This window comes from Castanea sativa, chromosome 12 (assembly GCF_040712315.1).
Source record: "Castanea sativa cultivar Marrone di Chiusa Pesio chromosome 12, ASM4071231v1".
In the NCBI taxonomy this organism is placed as follows: domain Eukaryota; kingdom Viridiplantae; phylum Streptophyta; class Magnoliopsida; order Fagales; family Fagaceae; genus Castanea; species Castanea sativa.
Window position 1 is genome coordinate 45342939 of NC_134024.1, and position 18733 is coordinate 45361671.

The 18733-nt window shown below is 34.3% G+C and overlaps 1 protein-coding gene and 1 pseudogene across 2 annotated transcripts in view; both read right to left on the bottom strand.

The window, feature by feature from the left end:
* The window catches only part of LOC142619223 (uncharacterized), a 34345-nt gene extending 29806 nt beyond the window's left edge, over positions 1-4539 (bottom strand). For both annotated transcript variants that reach the window (XR_012841463.1, XM_075792292.1), the window contains exon 1: positions 4390-4539. Coding sequence is in view for 1 of the 2 variants with exons in the window: in XM_075792292.1 (XP_075648407.1) it covers positions 4390-4494 (105 nt within the window). In the remaining variant the exon portion in view is untranslated. The remainder of the gene's footprint in view (positions 1-4389) is intronic.
* A 111-nt stretch (positions 4540-4650) lies between these two features.
* LOC142619222 (uncharacterized) lies at positions 4651-9937 on the bottom strand (annotated as a pseudogene).
* Positions 9938-18733: the final 8796 nt, after the last annotated feature.

Sequence of the window (18733 nt, forward strand, 5' to 3'; positions counted from 1 at the left end):
ATAGTAAGAAAGCTCATGTTTATACTTAGTATGCATGATGTCCCAGAGATCTTGTATACGAGCAGTGTGATTTTGTTGCAATTTTCCCACAATTTCTGATGCAACAAAATTAGAATCCATCATTTTACCGTCTCTTCGCAGGCCAAAGGGTATACAAGTGTGTGGACCCACATAAGACGTGACCATCCATAGACCATTAAGTTTAACCTTCATGAATGCCCCAACGTACCACTTGCAGTTGTCGTCAACGCATGCAGCACACAATTTAGTTTTGGTCGACCTCCGGATTATAAAATTTCTATTATCATTTGCTGCGTATATTATTAATGCACGCTTCACCGCCTCTTTATTTGCAAAAGTCAACCCTTTATGAAAATGCATCACATCTTCCCAAGTAGAAACATATGGTATCTGAAGACGTGAAGGATCAACCATATTTTCCCAAGTATTTGCGTAAAATGAGTCGGCAGGAGGTCTGTAGGCAGTAGTCGTATTTGTATCATGCTGGATGCCAATATTATCATCTGCATCACCTTCATCATGGTACTCCATATTTTCCTCTTCAAAATTGGGAACAACTTCATGGTCATCCATATCGTTCTCAAAGTCGCCTCGCTCAATCCTCTCTTCGTATTCATCCACGTCATCAATATTTTCACCATCATTCACGGCATGATCTTCGTCTTCGTCTTCCTCCTTTAAATGTGTCTCTTGAGGATGGAGGGGTTCACCAGTATTGGCAACATGATCTTGAGATGGGAGCGTATAACCTCCCATTGTATACCCTCCCATTGTAGTACATCCATCATCTAGGGCTGTAAATTGTAAAGCCGTAGTTGTTTCTTGCACCACCTCAGTATTTATGTCAACAAGCGGCTCCAAACTTACGTACAACTCAGCAGCATTTACTTGGGGCATTTTTTGGATCCTATTAAACATCATCTTTACATGTTTGTCTTCTTTGATCGCCATATACCCGTAATTTATCCGTTCATGAAGGACTTCTTGTGGGTAACGATAAATAATCTTGATGTCATACCAAGCAGGGTTCAAACTCAATGAGTGCATTATTTTGCTCTTCAAATCATCCAACGTCTTCAACTTACGACGTATCATCATGCAGTAGCATTCAATACCCGGCCCTCTAAATGGGAATCTGTCAATCTCTCCAGGATTGTCAAGGGGTCCACCATAGTATACATTTATATCAATATTCTTCAGAGATTGTGAACCTATTAGAGAGTAAAGTATAATATGTTAGTGACATATTTTATCTCTTTTATTTAACATCAATTAGAAAACCTTGAATATCTACTCAAAGTACAAAAATTACAACTTCTCACCCCACAATTGCATATACTCACCCCACGTCACATACAGACACACTCAATCGTTATCATTTCGTACTCAAACAAATAAAAAAATTAAAGACAAAACTCACCCCCATTACAAAATTTCGACTCAGTTCTAACAAAAATAAAAATAAAAATATCAAACCAAACAACAAAAGTCATGACGATGTGCAAATGAATGAGTGCAATTTGATCATGAGCAATCAAAATTAGACATATCATCTAATTTCAAAATCAAGGCATTAATATACAGTTAAATATACCATATGTGATATACAAACTCAAATTTAATACAAATTATGGAGAAAAGGAAGCAGATAAATTCACCGAAAGCTACCAAAAAGACTTCCTAGGTCATGAATAATATATATATATATATATCTTTCTCCTCACTTTCTAAAATATATATATATATATGTATATAAATATAAATATATATATATATATAAATATAAATATATATATGTATGTAAATATGTAAATATATATATATATATATATATATATATATATATATATATATATATATATATATATATATAGGTAAGAGTGAGGAGAACGTTACCTGACATGAGGATGTGCAAATATGCTACTAGGAATGTATGAGAGTGAAGAGAGGAGCAATGTTTGTGTGAGAATTGAGAGAGGAGCAATGTTTGCTGAATGCATATGATGAGATGGTTTTACTGAATGTGTGAGAGAGGAGCAATATTTGCTTTTCCTATACAGTTTTTTTTTAAAGATTCTTGAGAGACCTAGGAGACCTATTTTCTGAAGAAATACACGCATGCCTTCTTTTTCTGAAAATTCACGTGCCTTCTTTTTCTGAAAATTCACGTGAAGGTTGGACTAACTATTTCATTCAACACCAGTCAGACCAGACTACTGAAGACTCAAGACCAGTTTCAGACCAGACCTACATGGAAGTGACAGATGGGACCCAACACTGGGGAAAGAGCCCACCCAGAAAATCGAGTTTATGAGACTCGGTTTCCATTTCAGGAAACCGAGTCTTTAATACTCGAGATCTAAGAAACCCAACGCTGCGGAAAGACCCCATCCTGAAAATCGAGTTTATGAGACTCGGTTTCCATTTCAGGAAACCGAGTCTTTAATACTCGAGATCTAAGAAATACACGCCTCCCGCCTTTTTCTGAAAATTCACGTGAAGTGCCTTCTTTTTCTGAAAATTCACGTGACGGTTGGACTAACTATTTCATTCAACACCAGTCAGATTTCAGACCAGACTACTGAAGACTCAAGACCAGTTTCAGACCTATTTCATTCAACACCAGCCAGATTTCAGACCAGACTACTGAAGACTCAAGACCAGTTTCAGACCAGACCTACATGGAAGTGACAGATGGGACCCAACGCTGGGGAAAGAGCCTACCCTAAAAATCGAGTTTATGAGACTCGGTTTCCATTTCAGGAAACCGAGTCTTTAATACTCGAGATCTAAGTGGCGTTTACGTGGCAAGAATCGAGTCTCTAATACTCGGTTTAAAAATCGAGTCTTATAGACTCGATTTCCAGGTGGAGGCCACCTGGCAAAAACACCACAGCAGACTCGGTTTAACTCAAAAACCGAGTCCTAAAGACTCGATTTTTTGGCCTAAAATCGAGCCTCTGAAAATTGAGATGTTAGTTCATGATATAGTTTCGGAACCGGGCCTGCTAACTATATAGTTGGGAATTGAGGGTTATTTTACTATTTTCTCCTTTCAAGGCCGATTTGGGAACGCTTTACTTTATAAATAGTAGAAATGCGATGAAACAATACTGGTTGGACAAAGATGCAACTTACCGAGGAAGGCTAGTCAGAAGGACCAACGACTACTTACTTTTACAAAACCAGTGAGGACTGAGGGCGAATCGAGAATCTAAAGAATCGTTTGACTTTGAATGCCGAAACCCCTCACTTTGAAAGCAAGGAAGAAAGGAGCTTTTCACTCGCGAAAGAAGTCACCACTCGGGCAAGAGCACGGCCGGCTCCCTGGTAAGATGAAGGGTCTTCCCCAGAAGGGGAGATTAGTACTGGAAGGTGAAGATGAAGGAAGGGCTGAAACAAAGTAAAAACCATTCATTTCCGTAAAGAAAGACGAGCAATCTGCGGGAATAGCAAATGTAGCCCCTATCTCTTAAAAAGAACAGGATAGATAGGTCCACGAGTTGAGACAGAGAAGTTCTGACTAATCAAGTAGGAGTTTACCCACGAGAGTCAGAGGTAGTCTTAGCACCGAAGAAAGCAGTGAAGTGCCCTCGATTAGCCCTCGTCTCGGATCGTATATTCATAGGGTGTAAAGTCAGAATAGTTTGCTAGTGAAGGTTAGCCAAATGGCTTTGAAACCGTTAGCTTGGATATGGATATGCTCCAGGCAAAGAGTCTCCTGCTCAAGGAAGACTGGGTGAGCGAGATAGTGAGGTAACAACCAGCTATGGCAGTTTGAAGACTAACTTACTGAAGAAACATTAGCCCACAAGCATCAACAATTCCATCAGTTCTTCTTGGTGGATGACATTCTATCCTTTTAACTACGCCTTACTAGTCCTCCGGTAAATAGGCTATATTGAAAAGAGACTAATGATGCGAAGGTATCCCTTTGCTGGCTCGTATTTGCTGGTTCCCTGGCGTAACAGCTTTTGTGTCATCCACTATTGATTATCTCATGAGAATTTGAAGAACTTGAAGAGTCTGCCATGTTATGGCAGCAATTCTCCCCCACCCCTAGAAGTAGGTAATTCTATTATTGGTAATTATACACAAACCTAGTAGGCCTTGAACCCATAACTTACCCACACCGTTCTTATAAGGAGAGGAGATGACATTTGAGCTAGAGCTCATTAGCACAGGAAATTTTATCCATGCCTAAAAGCTCTTTGGCAATTTTAGATGGTATTGAGAAATGGGTTCACTTTTACCTTGTTTTCTTGACAATCTTAATCTGTTAAAGCAAACAAAAATTTTAAGGTTTACAACAAGAGAATTAAATTTTTCTAAAGATGTAAAATGAAATGAAAATGTGAAAAAATTCACCTTTAGCTGTTTCTTCATTGCCCTGCTAATTGCATTTAAGGCAAAACCTGACGAACCAGATGTGAGATAAGGTCTTCTATAAACCATTGCATCATCCTCCTTCATTTTTTAAGGACCACAACTGGTCAAGGCTTTATCACTAGCCCTTAAGGAATCCTAGATGTACATAGGAGGAAGAAATGTATCAGTGCACTCACAAAATACCCTCCCCGGTCTTCTCTCCTTTTCATTTTTCCTAAGCTTAGAACCATCCTACCTGAGCGAATATTTCTCCTAGCAAAAAGTTGCTGAATATGGACAGGGTTGATGGAAGATTAGCATGTTTGACTGTCAGCTGTAATTTCCAGAGGAAAGAACATGTTCATTAGTTGTTATAATACTATATTACCAAGAAAGCAGTATGCATCACTGCCATAGTTCTGTTCTTGAATGTTAGATAGCTACATTCAAACAGTACAGATTGCAGAATCTCCCATGTTCCAAAATTGAGACTAACTTGAAAGGAAAAGGAAGGCTAAGTCGATATAGAAAACAATACTGATTAATGGAATTTCAGAAAAATCTCAGAAGATCAGCAATATTTCAGGAATTACAGGGAAGCCAGAGCTATACCACAAAACCATTAGGGAGATTTCTGCTATTTGACTGTTTACATATATACCAGCATTGTTTATAATCAGAATGACTCTATGAGTATTGCTGGAAAGAAAGTCCAAGCAAAATGGTAAGGTTCGCGAAATCCATACTGGAGGATTGAGTAGAATTAAGTTATTAAGTTTCTCTTGATGACTGAGAGCATATTTAACAACTGGGGAAAAATAGCCCTGGGAAGTGCATCAAACATCAAAAATAGTCTTCAGTCTGATGTTACTGGAAAAAAAGAAAAGAAGAGAAAGGCAATACTGATTGGTACATCCATTATTCTACAATCAGGAAAGGCAAACGCACCTGGACAACAAGTGAAACCCTACTGATGGCAAGCTCATTTATTAGAGACTCCAAGGATGACACATACTCTGCAGTCACAACGAAACTTACCATGCAAAACACTCTGATATACTTTGATATTAAAGGAGTGTAGGATATAAGAGAAGTATATAATAGCCTCCATTGTTTGGGCAGATAAAGCAATTACCACCCAATGTGTAGTCAAATCCATATCCAGGTTGAGGCTTATCTGAGAATCCAAAACCTTTTGGAACAAATGAAAAAAGGACAGGAAAACAGTCTAATTAGCATATAATGAACTTTATTTTCCTGACAAGATGTATCGTGTAATCTGACAACTATAGCAAGATTGTCAAGCAGAAATTAAAATCTTGGTGAATATTTTGTTTCCTACAACAAGTCTGAAAATGAGAAACCTTACATAATTTTTATATGCTTCAAAACTTTTTTTTGGGGGCGGGTGGGCGGGGGGGGGGGGGGGGGGGAGGAGAAGAAATTAGGAATTATCAACCACAAACATTACAGATACTAGTGATAACAAATATATTCTTATTTCACAAACCAGCATATAGGATCAATATTTTCAGAATGGATACTTTTTCTATTTCCAAGCAGTCTAAATATTATAAAAATCATATTCTTAAATGAGTTCAGAGGGACTTTTTTATTCTATGCTGTGCATACAGGTGATATACTCACCTGCTCCTAAAGGGAAAAAAAAAAAAAACTTAAAATACAATGTATCCAACAAATCATACAAATTGAGACTCATCTAGAATTAGCCAAGAAGATAAGGTGCTAATAAATGCAGCTTTTAATCTTTCAATAGAAAGCTCATGTCACTCAAATGTTCTCCTATTTTTCCCTTCCAAAATTTCCATGTGAGACATGATAGAATCACATTCCAAACCCTATTCTGCAACAAGTTTAGTTTCCTCCTCTAACGCCGAATCATTTCTTACACAGGTCTCAGCATCACCCATCTCATCCCAAACGCCACAGATACAAAAGGCCATACATCCGAACAATTGGAAAAATAAGTAATAGATGATCCACACTCTCTCCACTGTGATTACACAGAGAACAGAAAACTGATAAATTATGTGAAATTAACAGTTTATATTATAATTCACAATAGACTAAATCTATGATCTCACCTAGCCAATCAAAAGTGATGGCATGATAGTCCTTAGAGAGTACAGGAAGAACTTTACGATAAGAGTATGCCTGCCAATGTACAAACTAATGTCAGGCCAGTAAGTTAGTAGTTTTAGAACAATGACATTTACTGCAACAATAATAGATTTACTCATCAGCTGCAATATGTAAATGGAAGGAATAAGAAATTATTTGAAATCAAATATACTCAACAACCTTAAAGAACACATGCTAGAGAAGCAAAACAAAGTGAATACATACCTATATCCATTGATCTGACAAGAAAAATGCATCTTAGCAAGATGGGCTCTTGAACTAGATATTTCAAGATGATACAAAGACATGCATGCACACTCACTCACACACTCCTTCTATATTTAATTGATTTTGAAGTGATACACCAGCCATGGACATTTCAGTACTCCTCTAAACTTGTTCAAACATCATTATTCTTATGCCAACCAATATCTTAAAAATATATATAGCCTAACATAGACTAAGAAGTTATTTATTGCAGAAAAATAAATTATAGCATTTCTAAACACACCCTAGACATGGACCTTCCACAAATTACTAGCAGTTAGTAATGAATAGTGGACCAAGAAGTTTTAATTCCATGTTCATCCTTTATGCTGTATAACAAATACTCAATTTTCTGAACTTCAGGATCTGACAATTTTGATAAATAGTGCAACCATTAAAGGAATAATTAAAACATCTATCTTATATAATAATCATAGCTTTGAATCTGTCAAAAACATCACAGATAAAATTTTGTACAAAGATCAAGTTCTATAAATGAAATGATTTCCCACTTTGTATGAAATGAAACACTCAATTGAACATCATAAGAGGCTGAATCTACTTAAGCTATCAAACTCAACATGACAATTAATTTATCATATGGTGTGTATTATATGCCAAAGTTTACAAAATTATGTAACTATCATTTCAATATATGTGAAAAAGGATGTTGTAGGCAGAAAACTGATATATATGACCCTGAAAAAACAAGTAGTATTTATAGACATAAATCACAAACTGAAAATATATCTTTTAGAAACCATAAAAAAAAAAAAACCTGATATTATCAATCAGTCATTGCTTGGCATACTAGTTTCAGTAGTACTATATAATACCTGAAATAAAAAAATAAAATAAAAAAATTGGTGTATCCAAAAGAAAATAGTTAGTCACAGTACATGACTGTTGTTATAATCAAAATCATATTAAAATCACAACATTTCGTCTGCCACAATGATAATGGAGTTCCTAGAATATCTAACTGACAAGATGAAATTACTTGTAAAAAAATTACACAAACAAAAGATTCACCTGTGAAAGAAAACCATGAATTAATATGACTGGATGCTTATCAGCACTTCCACTTTCAAGTTTCAACGCAAAACCATCTATTGCACAAAATCAAATATACAGAGCATATTTCAAAATCGGTTAACCCTGTAAATTTAATTTGAATTTCTGCATATCTTAGAGACCTAAAACCACTTAAAAATCACGGTTGAAACATATTGGTATGTTGCATATCAGTCCAAATAAGGAAAGTTTTCTCAAAGATACCTCAGAATTTACCTAAAAACATCAGCTGAGGTCTGAGAACTAACACGCATTGTAAGTCCAAAAATGGGATCCTTTGCCTTCTCTCTAGGACCAGCAACACCATGAGCTCTCACCTAGGAAAAGTATATGATCAACATTAAATTTCTCACATACCAAAATATGATGGAGATGGAATCCCAATGAGACATTTTAAATTGTGGAGAATATAGCTTGCATCATTATTTTACACGGCCTACATAACAAAATTAATAACGTAATTAAGTGTCAGCAAGAAGATAATATTAATAACATACTTTTTATAGACCAAATCCGAGGAAACAGTATGAGAATAATATAAATAAGAGACCAACCAATTATGGAATTTGCTGCTTATGATTGGTAAAGTACAAAAGGGTGAAAAATCCAAGTACTGATGTCATACAATTAGACATTAGCTAATCATTCCAAATAAATCATTTTACTAAAAAATGAAAACTTTTTCTTCGTACCAGTTTATTGTCAGACCAAGATGGTCTTTTTAGATGTCATTGAACATCAGAATGCATAAAATTTGAGGCAATACCATTCTTATATCACAAGTTGTTTTTCTTAATTCTACTACTAGGCATAAGAGTATGAAGCTCCCATATTATTTGTATACTTTTTCTTTCCTCAATTGCTCTCAAATGCAATTCCTTACTAAAAGTAGAACTTAAATCATTATGTTTCTTCAATTAACATGTGGAGAAGCCCTTCCTAGGGAGCAACTCTTGAAATCCTATGATACTCAATATTTGTTTACTCTCTCTCTCCCACACACACACACACACACACACACTTGAACCACTCAGAAATTTGATCAAACATGTCACTACCACAACTGCTCTTGGGAACAGCTATGATCTTTATACCCCTTAGACTTCTCACTCAATCACACAAAAGCAACTGTTAATGCTCCAGAGCTATGAAAAATGTTAAAATCTCTATATCCATCTAGTTCTTATAAAATGTATAAATTAAGGAAAGCAATTTGAATGTCCAAAACCATATTAAGGAACAAGGAGAGTACTCACCATCTTCCCTTTCTTAAACCATTCATCTGATTGGCTTGGCTCATCTGAATACTTTCCTGTTAAATACACTCATCCACATTTTTCAATTAATCCACACGCACACATCAAAACAATGCCAAAATACACCATTGGTCTCTAAAGTTTAGCCAATGAGTAATTTTACTTTCTGAAGTAAAAAAGTGATTCCTAAAAAACTTAAAGCGGTCAATTTTTGTATCTATGGAGCGATGATATGTCAGTTTTTGGTTATGCCACATCATTTAAGTGACTAAAAGCAATCATTTTAAATTTCATAGACTAAATTCACTAACGGGCTAAAATTTGATGAATTTAAGCCACATAGCAATAGTAAAAAATGGGTATTCGAAAGAGAACAGAATAGCACCTCCACTGAAGGAAAAGCCATCTCCAACAGACTCAGGAGCATCAATCAGATAATCCTGAAACATAATCAAGGAACCAACCAGATCAATGAAGATGGGTTTTTCAGTTTTTGTGTCAATATGAAAAAAAGAAAAAGAAAAAACAAAAGTAGTTAAAGAACAATGAAAACCCAATCATACTTGCTGGCTATCATTGGGGTTGGACTTGCAAGTGAGTTCAAGAGACTTTCTAATTCTTTGAGGCTTTGAAGCCATTGACATTGACCTGAGTGGTCCAAAGAGAAGAGATAGAGATGCAAGCATTGGGGAAGGAGAGTGAAAAGTATGAGAGAAATGAAGAGAAGGGGTTTTAGCTTGAACTGCCATGAAGTTAGTAACTTAAGATTGAGATGAAAGACGTAACCGAGAGACAGTGCAGTGCATGTTTCAATATATATAAAAAAAATGTATATATTGTTAGTTTTTTTTTTTTTTTTTTGGTTTGGTGTTTTCTAAAGGGATATGGATTCTTTGGCTCTCGTACGTTATGAACTTATGATTGAAATGTAATCATTTGTAAATTGTAACACGGTAAATATCATGGGTTGGAATCTCATTTTCCTTTGTTTGTCCCCAAAAATTTACTTATCTACTGCTGGTATCAATATCATATTCATACCGATTACCGATTCCTCCAAAAAAAAGAAAAAGAAAAAAGGGAGATATGACACGTGTTAATGCGTCATTCATCGACGTGGAACATCATAAGCTGTGTCAAGGATCCTTTTTCTATTAACAGGAAAGCCCTTCTCTTCTCTTTCTTCTCTGTTTACCGCAATATACATACATACATATATACATACATATATACATATATATATATATATATATATATATATAATACACAAAGTTCGGCTAAAAATTCGATTGTAGCTAGTGGCTACAAAGTTTAGGTATAAAATTGGTTATAGTTTTAGGTTACAATTTTATTCAATAAAATAAATATTAGTACATGTTAAGAAAATCTAACAGTTGAATTGCACATTATTTACGCTTTTAATACACATATTAAATTTTGTGTCAATCGGATATTATTTACTATATGATCAATAAATTTATATTTTATGCATAACTTTAAACTACAAAAATTTGCAAATTAAATAATTTATTGATGATATAGCTATTGATGTTCAATTTTTTAGAAATTTTATAAGCATGGAGTATATAAAAAGAAGAAGTAATTCAATGGTGAATTTATCAAAATTCACCTCCAATAAAAATATACCAATTTTGTAGCTAAATTTTGTCCAAAAAATTAACATAACTATATATTTTGAAAATCTAATCGTTGGATAGTATTTTTTTTTAAGACAAAGTTTAACAACAAAATTAGTTGTAGCATAAGATTATAATCTTACTCAATAAAATAAACATTATTACATATTTTGAAAATCTAACCATTGCATTGCATGTTTTTTATATTCTTAATACACGTCAAATTTTGTGTTAATTGGATATTATTTACTATATGATCTATAAGTTTATATTTTACGGATAATTTTAAACTACTAAAACTTGTAATTTAAATAATTTATTGATAACATAGTTATTGATCTTTAATTTTTTAAAAATTTTGTAAGTATGGAGAATATAGGAGGAAGATGTAATTTAATGGTGGGTTTGTCAAAATTCATTTCCAATAAAAAGATATATATTGAGTAAGGTTGTATCCCTTAGGCTACAATCAATTTTGTAGCTAAATTTTGTCATTCTTTTTATATTCTTTACACACATGTTAAATTTGTGTTAATCAGATGTTATTTACTAATCAATTCATAAATTTATTGTCCAAGCATAATTTTAGATTACAAAAACTTGAAATTTTAAATATTTGATTGATGATATTGTTATTGATCTTTAAATTTCTAGAAATTTTGCAAACGTGAAAGTTATAATAAGAAAATATCATTCAATGATGAATTTTTCAAAATTTACATCCAATGAAAAGATATTGAATGGAATTATAACTATTAGTTACAACCAAGTTTGTAACCAAACTTTGTCTTTATTTTATTAATCTCTTTGACCATGATTCTAAAAGGGAAAAAATGATACTAGATAATCAACTTGATCTTTTTATTACATTGATCTTCTTCAATGATCATTATTAATAAATAATTTTTCCCTATCATAAGCTACATTCCTTAAATAGTAGTATATATTATTGCAATTTCATAAAATAATATAATCTACCAGTGGGAGACTGATTTATAAAAATTAAGTCTCAAGTTGATAGGGATATTAATTGTTAATGATTCTTCGAAACACTCATTTTAATTGGATTGAACTTCTATTGACGCAATATTTTATGGATCTTCTTGGAGGAGGGGGACAAAAAGCAAAACCCACCTTTATTTTTATTTTTTATTTTTAAAAAATCAACTATCATTATAATTTTGGGAGCATTTTGTTTATGTAATGGAGGGCATTGGAGACTTTTTATATTTTCAGGGCAGGGGGTACTTCTAGATCCAACCCCATTCTTCTCTATAGGTCTAATGTTTTGTAATGTAACATATGATTTAACTAAAACATGTTTGATGCAACATTATTTCATATAGGATGTATTGGACCACACAAACGTGAGACCCATTTCATGTAAGAGAATGTTGCATACAACTTATTACACATAATTCCATCTCATAGTATAGGTTGTGACAATGAAGAAATGTACCAAATGATGAACAAACTTTTGCTCCTTCTTTGTGGATTGTATGTAACAATTGCAAAACTTGTCTCCTTTATTGGCTAAGCAAAGTCTTACTCAGAAGAAAAATACTAAAGTTATTATCAAGTTTAAATTAATATGACATTAAATTTGATTGGTACCACATAAATGACATAATATATATGAGGCTAAATTAATAATTTAGTTCTCCAATGCTCCAACTATGGGGTAAACTCCCATCAAAAAAAAAAAAAAACTATGGGGTAAACTTTAATTTCATTCCATACGGTATGTTGCAAAAGGAGCACACTTTAAAAAGTTACCTGGAATTTCCCTTTCAAAATAGAATGACCATTTTTGTGATAAGAGTCGTTTAGAGAGAAAGAGAAATATTGAAGTATATATCTTGGGAAACAAACGTCCAAAAAAAATTAAAGCACCATCGTGACCAATGTAATCTTTTTAAAGGATATTGTGTTAAACACTAGTCTTGTTTCCATTATGTTTCTTTAGGTTTGTAAGTTTATTTGTTATCTTTAGGTTACGTATGATTTGATATTTAATTATTTTATAGGATCATAAATAATAAATAAATTCCATAAGAGATAAAAAATTAATAAATGCATTATTTTTATTAATAATTGTGTCGATTGACTAAAGTCCATGACCTATGATATTATCTTAGTAAGGGATTTCATGTTAGTCTTTCCTCTTATGAAGTAACACTCCTCCCAATATCTATCAGTATATCTTCGCGCAGTAGTCAGAGAAAAAAATTAAAAAGAAGAAGAAGAAGAAGAAGAAGAAGAAAAAGAGATACACTGATAGGAAACTAGAGAAAAAGAAAGATATCAATATATATTTGATGCTTTGGAATGATGTAATATGCATGCATAAATGAAATAAAATTTAAAAATTCATATTTTTGTGCTAGAGGTATGTTATGACATATATAATATATTAGGATAATTTAATCACATGTATCTATTTCTCTTAATGTCAATGCCATATTCTTAATTTCGGTAGAGTTCCGTGGAATGTAGAGAGAAATAAAAATAATATAAAATAAAAAACCTTAGTTTTATAAGTTCAAAAATTTTAAGCCATTTTTGAACCGCTAATAAAAAAAAATTGCTTATAATTTTACATGGTTTGAAAGTACGTACATTTCAGAAACCTTAAATCTACAATTGGACTTTATATGAGAAAGTTATAAGAATTTGAAGATTAGACTTGAAATTTAAGAAAATTTGAAAAATAGCAACTGCCGCAAGATGTAACTAAATTTCAGAAAATTTGAAAAAAATAGAATCCTATTACTAGTGTTGATATTCATTTTTGCGACACATTTTCTACAAGCCCGACTTTATAGTGGGCTCTATTCATGTATTATATTTTATCTTATTTTTTTAGAAAGTGTGGTTTGGAGGGTATAAGTCGGTTCCTTTTGGACCTTTTGCATGAGCCCAGCTCATGTGTGCTACCAATGTGCTATCAAGTGGGTAAGGGACATTGGTAGCACCTTAGGCTTATGGAGGATGTCTTGTATCCAAAATTTCCACCCTAAAACAACTTTTATGCTTTGGGTGATACCTTTTTTTTTTCCTTTAAAAATGGTTGGCTTTCAATGGCCAACTTCAGCTGCTAGCTCTCATCTAGGTGAGCGTCCCAATGGTCTGAAACAACTAAAAATGGGGAGCCAATAAGAGTTCAATCAAGCATTTCCAAAATAATGCTAAAAGCATACCAAACTCTTCCCTAAACAAAAGCAATCCAAGCCAAAAACACCAAATTAGTATTATGGGGGATAAAAGCCTCTTCCACTACTTAAAAACCAGTCAAGAGCAACACCCCAAACTCTATATGAAACTCTCTCTTCAGCTCATAAATGAACCAACCACGTTCTACCCACATACCTGAAATTTCAGAGTAAAAGCCCATTCAGCTAGTCAACAATCTCACAATTCCGAAGCTTGAAGGTGGAAATATGGGTACAGGGGAACCTTCTCTCTTTTCCTCACAACCTCTCTCAATTTTCTCTTCTCGCTAACTGTGGGTCGAAGTTTCAGACCCGTTATGTTTTTATGATTTTTCTGCACTTTTGTTATTAGCATTTTGATTCTCTTGTCAAAGCAACATTAGACTTTTGTTCATTATACATTTGAAATTTTGGGCTTGATTCTCCACAATAAACACCTCTAAAGAACTCAATGGGAGATTTTGGCCGTTCTCGCATTTTTAGTCCTTGTTGCAAAACGTCCCCGACAATTAGCATGACTGATTTTAACAACAAACCTCCAATTCGGTACATGTCCCTTAGCACAATCCTTGATGGTCTTAACATGCCCTTCTCCTTCAGAAAACCTTAATCATAAAGTGAGGATATTCGAGCTTAAGTGAGTGAAGAAATTCTTCAAGTTATACGACATCTATTTTCAACACTTTCTTCTGTTGTGGAAAGTCGTACTATTGGATTATTAAAATTAATTATTAGAGTATAAACTTCAGGATTTATGTATGATCCAACTTTTATTTTTATATTTTTCTTTGTGTATTTATTTGTATCTGAAAAGAAATACATTTTTTTTTTTATAAAGTGCATTTAAGTTTCTTTTTTTAATTATTTTTTATAGGCAAAAAAAAAAAAAAAAATCAAATCATAATGAGTTTACTCAATTCCCCAAAGACAAGGTATGTTCTAAGCAGAGTACTTAATGAGCCATACCTAAACCCACTCTTTTTTCTTGGTCTAGCTTAAGCAATGGTTGACTTGGTTTTGTGTTAGGTCTCTTCTCAAAAAAGAAAAAGAAAAAAAGAAGAAGAAGATTTGTGTTAGATCCAAGCGACATTTGGATCCTTGTTACAGGAACAAAAGTTGATTGTGAGGTTATCCGGTGGCTCCAAATCAGCTATAAAGGTTAATACTACTCTAAACACCTTCGTCCTCGCTTCTTAGCTTCAAGGGGCATCAACTTTAGTTCTAAGTCAAGATTTGTCAACAAGTCATGATTTGTCAAGTTATAAGTTCTACAAAAAGTCTAATGTTCAGGCTCTAGCAATGATTAAATTACTTTTCATTAAGTTTTAGTAGTGTAACTGATATAATTCAATCACACAGTGATAAATGTACAAATTATGTCAAAGTAAGTATGTAAGTGTAATTGATATAATTTAATCATAGATTGATAAGTGTACGCCTATAGAAGAACTTTAATCTCAACCTGCAAATGACATTAGATTATTGGGTGCCTTCAATCTATCCACAAGTTAACAAGAAGACCTTATTAGATTTGGTGCTTGCTTCTCAAATGGTTCTCAATCTATATTCTCCCTTAGAGTAAATTTCATATGCCATTAAGCCTTCCTTGGGTTCAGCTCTTTTTGCTAGAAAATATACTATGGCAATCCTTTTTGCTTTGTGATTGGAGAGAGGGTTATGATACATATTGGTAGAATGATCTGAGAGATCAATATTACTTTCTTTCATTTGCTTGTGGTAGAACTGTTGTATCTTTGATGTCACATAGTGCATATACTACTGAAATAGACTTCTTTTTTTAATAATTCAATAGTTACAACGAACAGAGAGATTTGAATCTTGAATTTTTTTTTTTTTTTTAAGGAAAATCTTGGATGTTTTGAAAATACTAATAATTGCCAATCAGTTGAGCTATAGTGCTCTTGGTCAAATTTCGTTTTTGACTCTGAACTTTTAGTCTTTTAGATACCCATCCATTAATGGTTAACAATGGTGTCTCGCGGCTCTCACCTATGATCCAATGTCTGACTCCAACTATGAATCTCCTTTCGGTCTAAATTTCTACTCCAATCTCCAGATAATTAATATAAGTGACATTAGTATCATTTCTATTATTTGAAGGAATATAATCGAAAGAATTAATCATGTGTTTATGAAATACGAGAATTATAAACTAAGTCAAATATTTTACATGCATTATTATAAGTAGATAAAGATATATAACATTAGAAAAAGTGTTTAAAAGTGAATCACTTCCCACATTACTAGAAGCTAACTTAAGCAAGTACTATGTCAAATTGACATATATGAATAATTGTTATTAAGATTGTTATGTTTAATAAACAATGTTTATTGTTTTTTTTTATTATTATTAAATATGATTCTTTGATATTGTGTTGTTCATGCCTAGTTTGGATATTTAGTATATTGCTAAGCAGAAAATATAATTCTTGCAATTATCCATCTTTTACTTAGGTGTTAGAAAATTAAAAGGATAAATCCCGTGTATATAGAACGCTAGCTCGTAAAAAGTATGTTTTTGGGCAATTTACTAATGTTTGAGGCTATATATTATGATATAGAAGTGTTTAAAACAAAAGAAATTTCTTAAATGAGTGATGCTCCTGCAGTTTAATCTTAATTGAAGGAATTTATCAACATATTTAGTTGGCTTCTATTTTAAATACCTTGAGCTTTTGATTTCTATTGTAATTACTTAGAACTTTTATTCGGTGATGCCTTCTACGATTACATTAAACTTGAGATTTGATGTTTGAAATTTTACTCTGGATTTTAATCTCTTTGAGCACTCTTAATTGGTAAAATTACACTTCCTATTTCCTATTTTTTACTTTACCGCCTTTTCAAAAGTTTATCAGCTGGCATCAATGAGGAATGCTCACTCTTCTTCTCACTTACGGTGAGTCTTCCTTCTCACATAGGGTGAGTCTTATTTCCCTTCTTACTTTTTGAAAGGGATTTCTTGAAGTAAGGTGAGGGTCTCAACATGGATAGCGACTTCATTGAATGTTTACAAAGGATCAATTTGACGGAGGAGGAGGGGGAAGTGTGTCAGGTGAGAGTAACATGGAGAAAGGAAATTCTAGAAGAACGCTCACTAAGTCTTCTAGGCCGTTTCCTCACAACTCAACCTTACAACCAAAGAGCGGCTAAGTCCAAGATTAGAGCAGTTTGGAAAATGGGATCGGACTTGAGGATTATGGACGTCAGTGACGGATTATTTCAGTTCAAATTCACCCTGAAAAGTCAGTTAAAGTGGGTGTTGAACAATGGTCCGTGGAGTTTTAATAACCACCCATTGGTACTCCGTCGGTGGGAGAGAGGCATGACAGCTGCATCCATGACATTCCAAACACTCCCAATTTGGATTCAGATTTGGGGATTACGTTTTGACCTTCTAACGGAGGAGACGGGAAGAGATATTGGGAGTGGAATTGGAAAGGTGGTAGAGATAGATGCAACGACGTTTACGACAGACCAAGCACGGTTCATTAGAATAAGAGTTGAGGTCCCTTTAGACAAGCCCATCTGCAGGGGGGAGTTGTTTTAAGCCCGGAGGGAGACAAGCTGCGGATTGGGTTCAAGTACAAACGCCTTGTTGGTCTTTGCTTCAACTGTGGAATCTTTGGTCATGAGGTGAAGGACTACTCTACACCAAGGGACCTTGGACAATTTGAACCTCCCTATGGAGAGTGGCTAAAGGCAGGCCACCGGCGGAAGGAAGAAAGCAGCGCAAGGAGCGGGTCTAAACCACGGCAACCACCGAGGACTGCTGGCGCGTTGGTGAACGTCCACAATGGTCAGAAGCCATTTCAGACAACCAAACCTCCAACTTCCTGGAATAATGGCACATTAAATGCCAATTATGGCAACGGAAATAATGCCAATCATGGGAACAGAAATAATGGAGAAATAATGGGTCAACAGAAATCATTAAGTGGCATGCTAATTGGGGACAATATCTCAAAATTTACTCCACCCCAAACTGAAACTACATTTACTAAGGAAGCTAGAAACGTGCCTGGGGTAATAACTTCGAATTCATCCAATGATCTGATCAGTGTCATAGTTGAATATGTGTAATAACCCCTCCATGACAACTAAAAACCCATGTGAGAAGCCCCGTGACCTGGGGAACAAAACTTCAGCACGTGAAGGAGTTAAAGGAAGCACGTGGAAGAAAATAGATAAACCAACAATCGTGAACCCTACTTAGCCCACCATCAATGTTTTGAAGAAGAGAATACTGACGGAGGAGGCAGACCTCTCAAAGAGTAGTGCATCAAGTACAAAGCGGACCAAAATACTGGAAATTTCCCATAATGACATTTTTTCAACAGCGGAGGCTGTGGACCATCCCCGCCGAGCGCAATGAATCTCATAAGTTGGAATTGCCAGGGGCTTGGGAACCAACGTGCAGTCGATGTCCTCTCTCATCTGGTGAGGGAAAAAGCTCCCAAGGTTTTGTTTTTGATGGAAACAAAACAAAATGTCGAAGAGATGCGATGGATACAAGAAGACTTACCGTACCAATGCATGCTAGCAGTGACTTGTTCACAACGTAGAGGTGGTTTGGCACTTCTAGGGAAGAAGGAGGTTAACCTACACATCCAAACCTACTCACCGCACATAGACACTCTCATGCTTAATGATGAACAACACCTGTAGAGGTTGACGGGTTTTTACGGTTGGCCGAAGGAGAGTCAAAAAAAGGAATCATGGCAGCTCCTGAAAC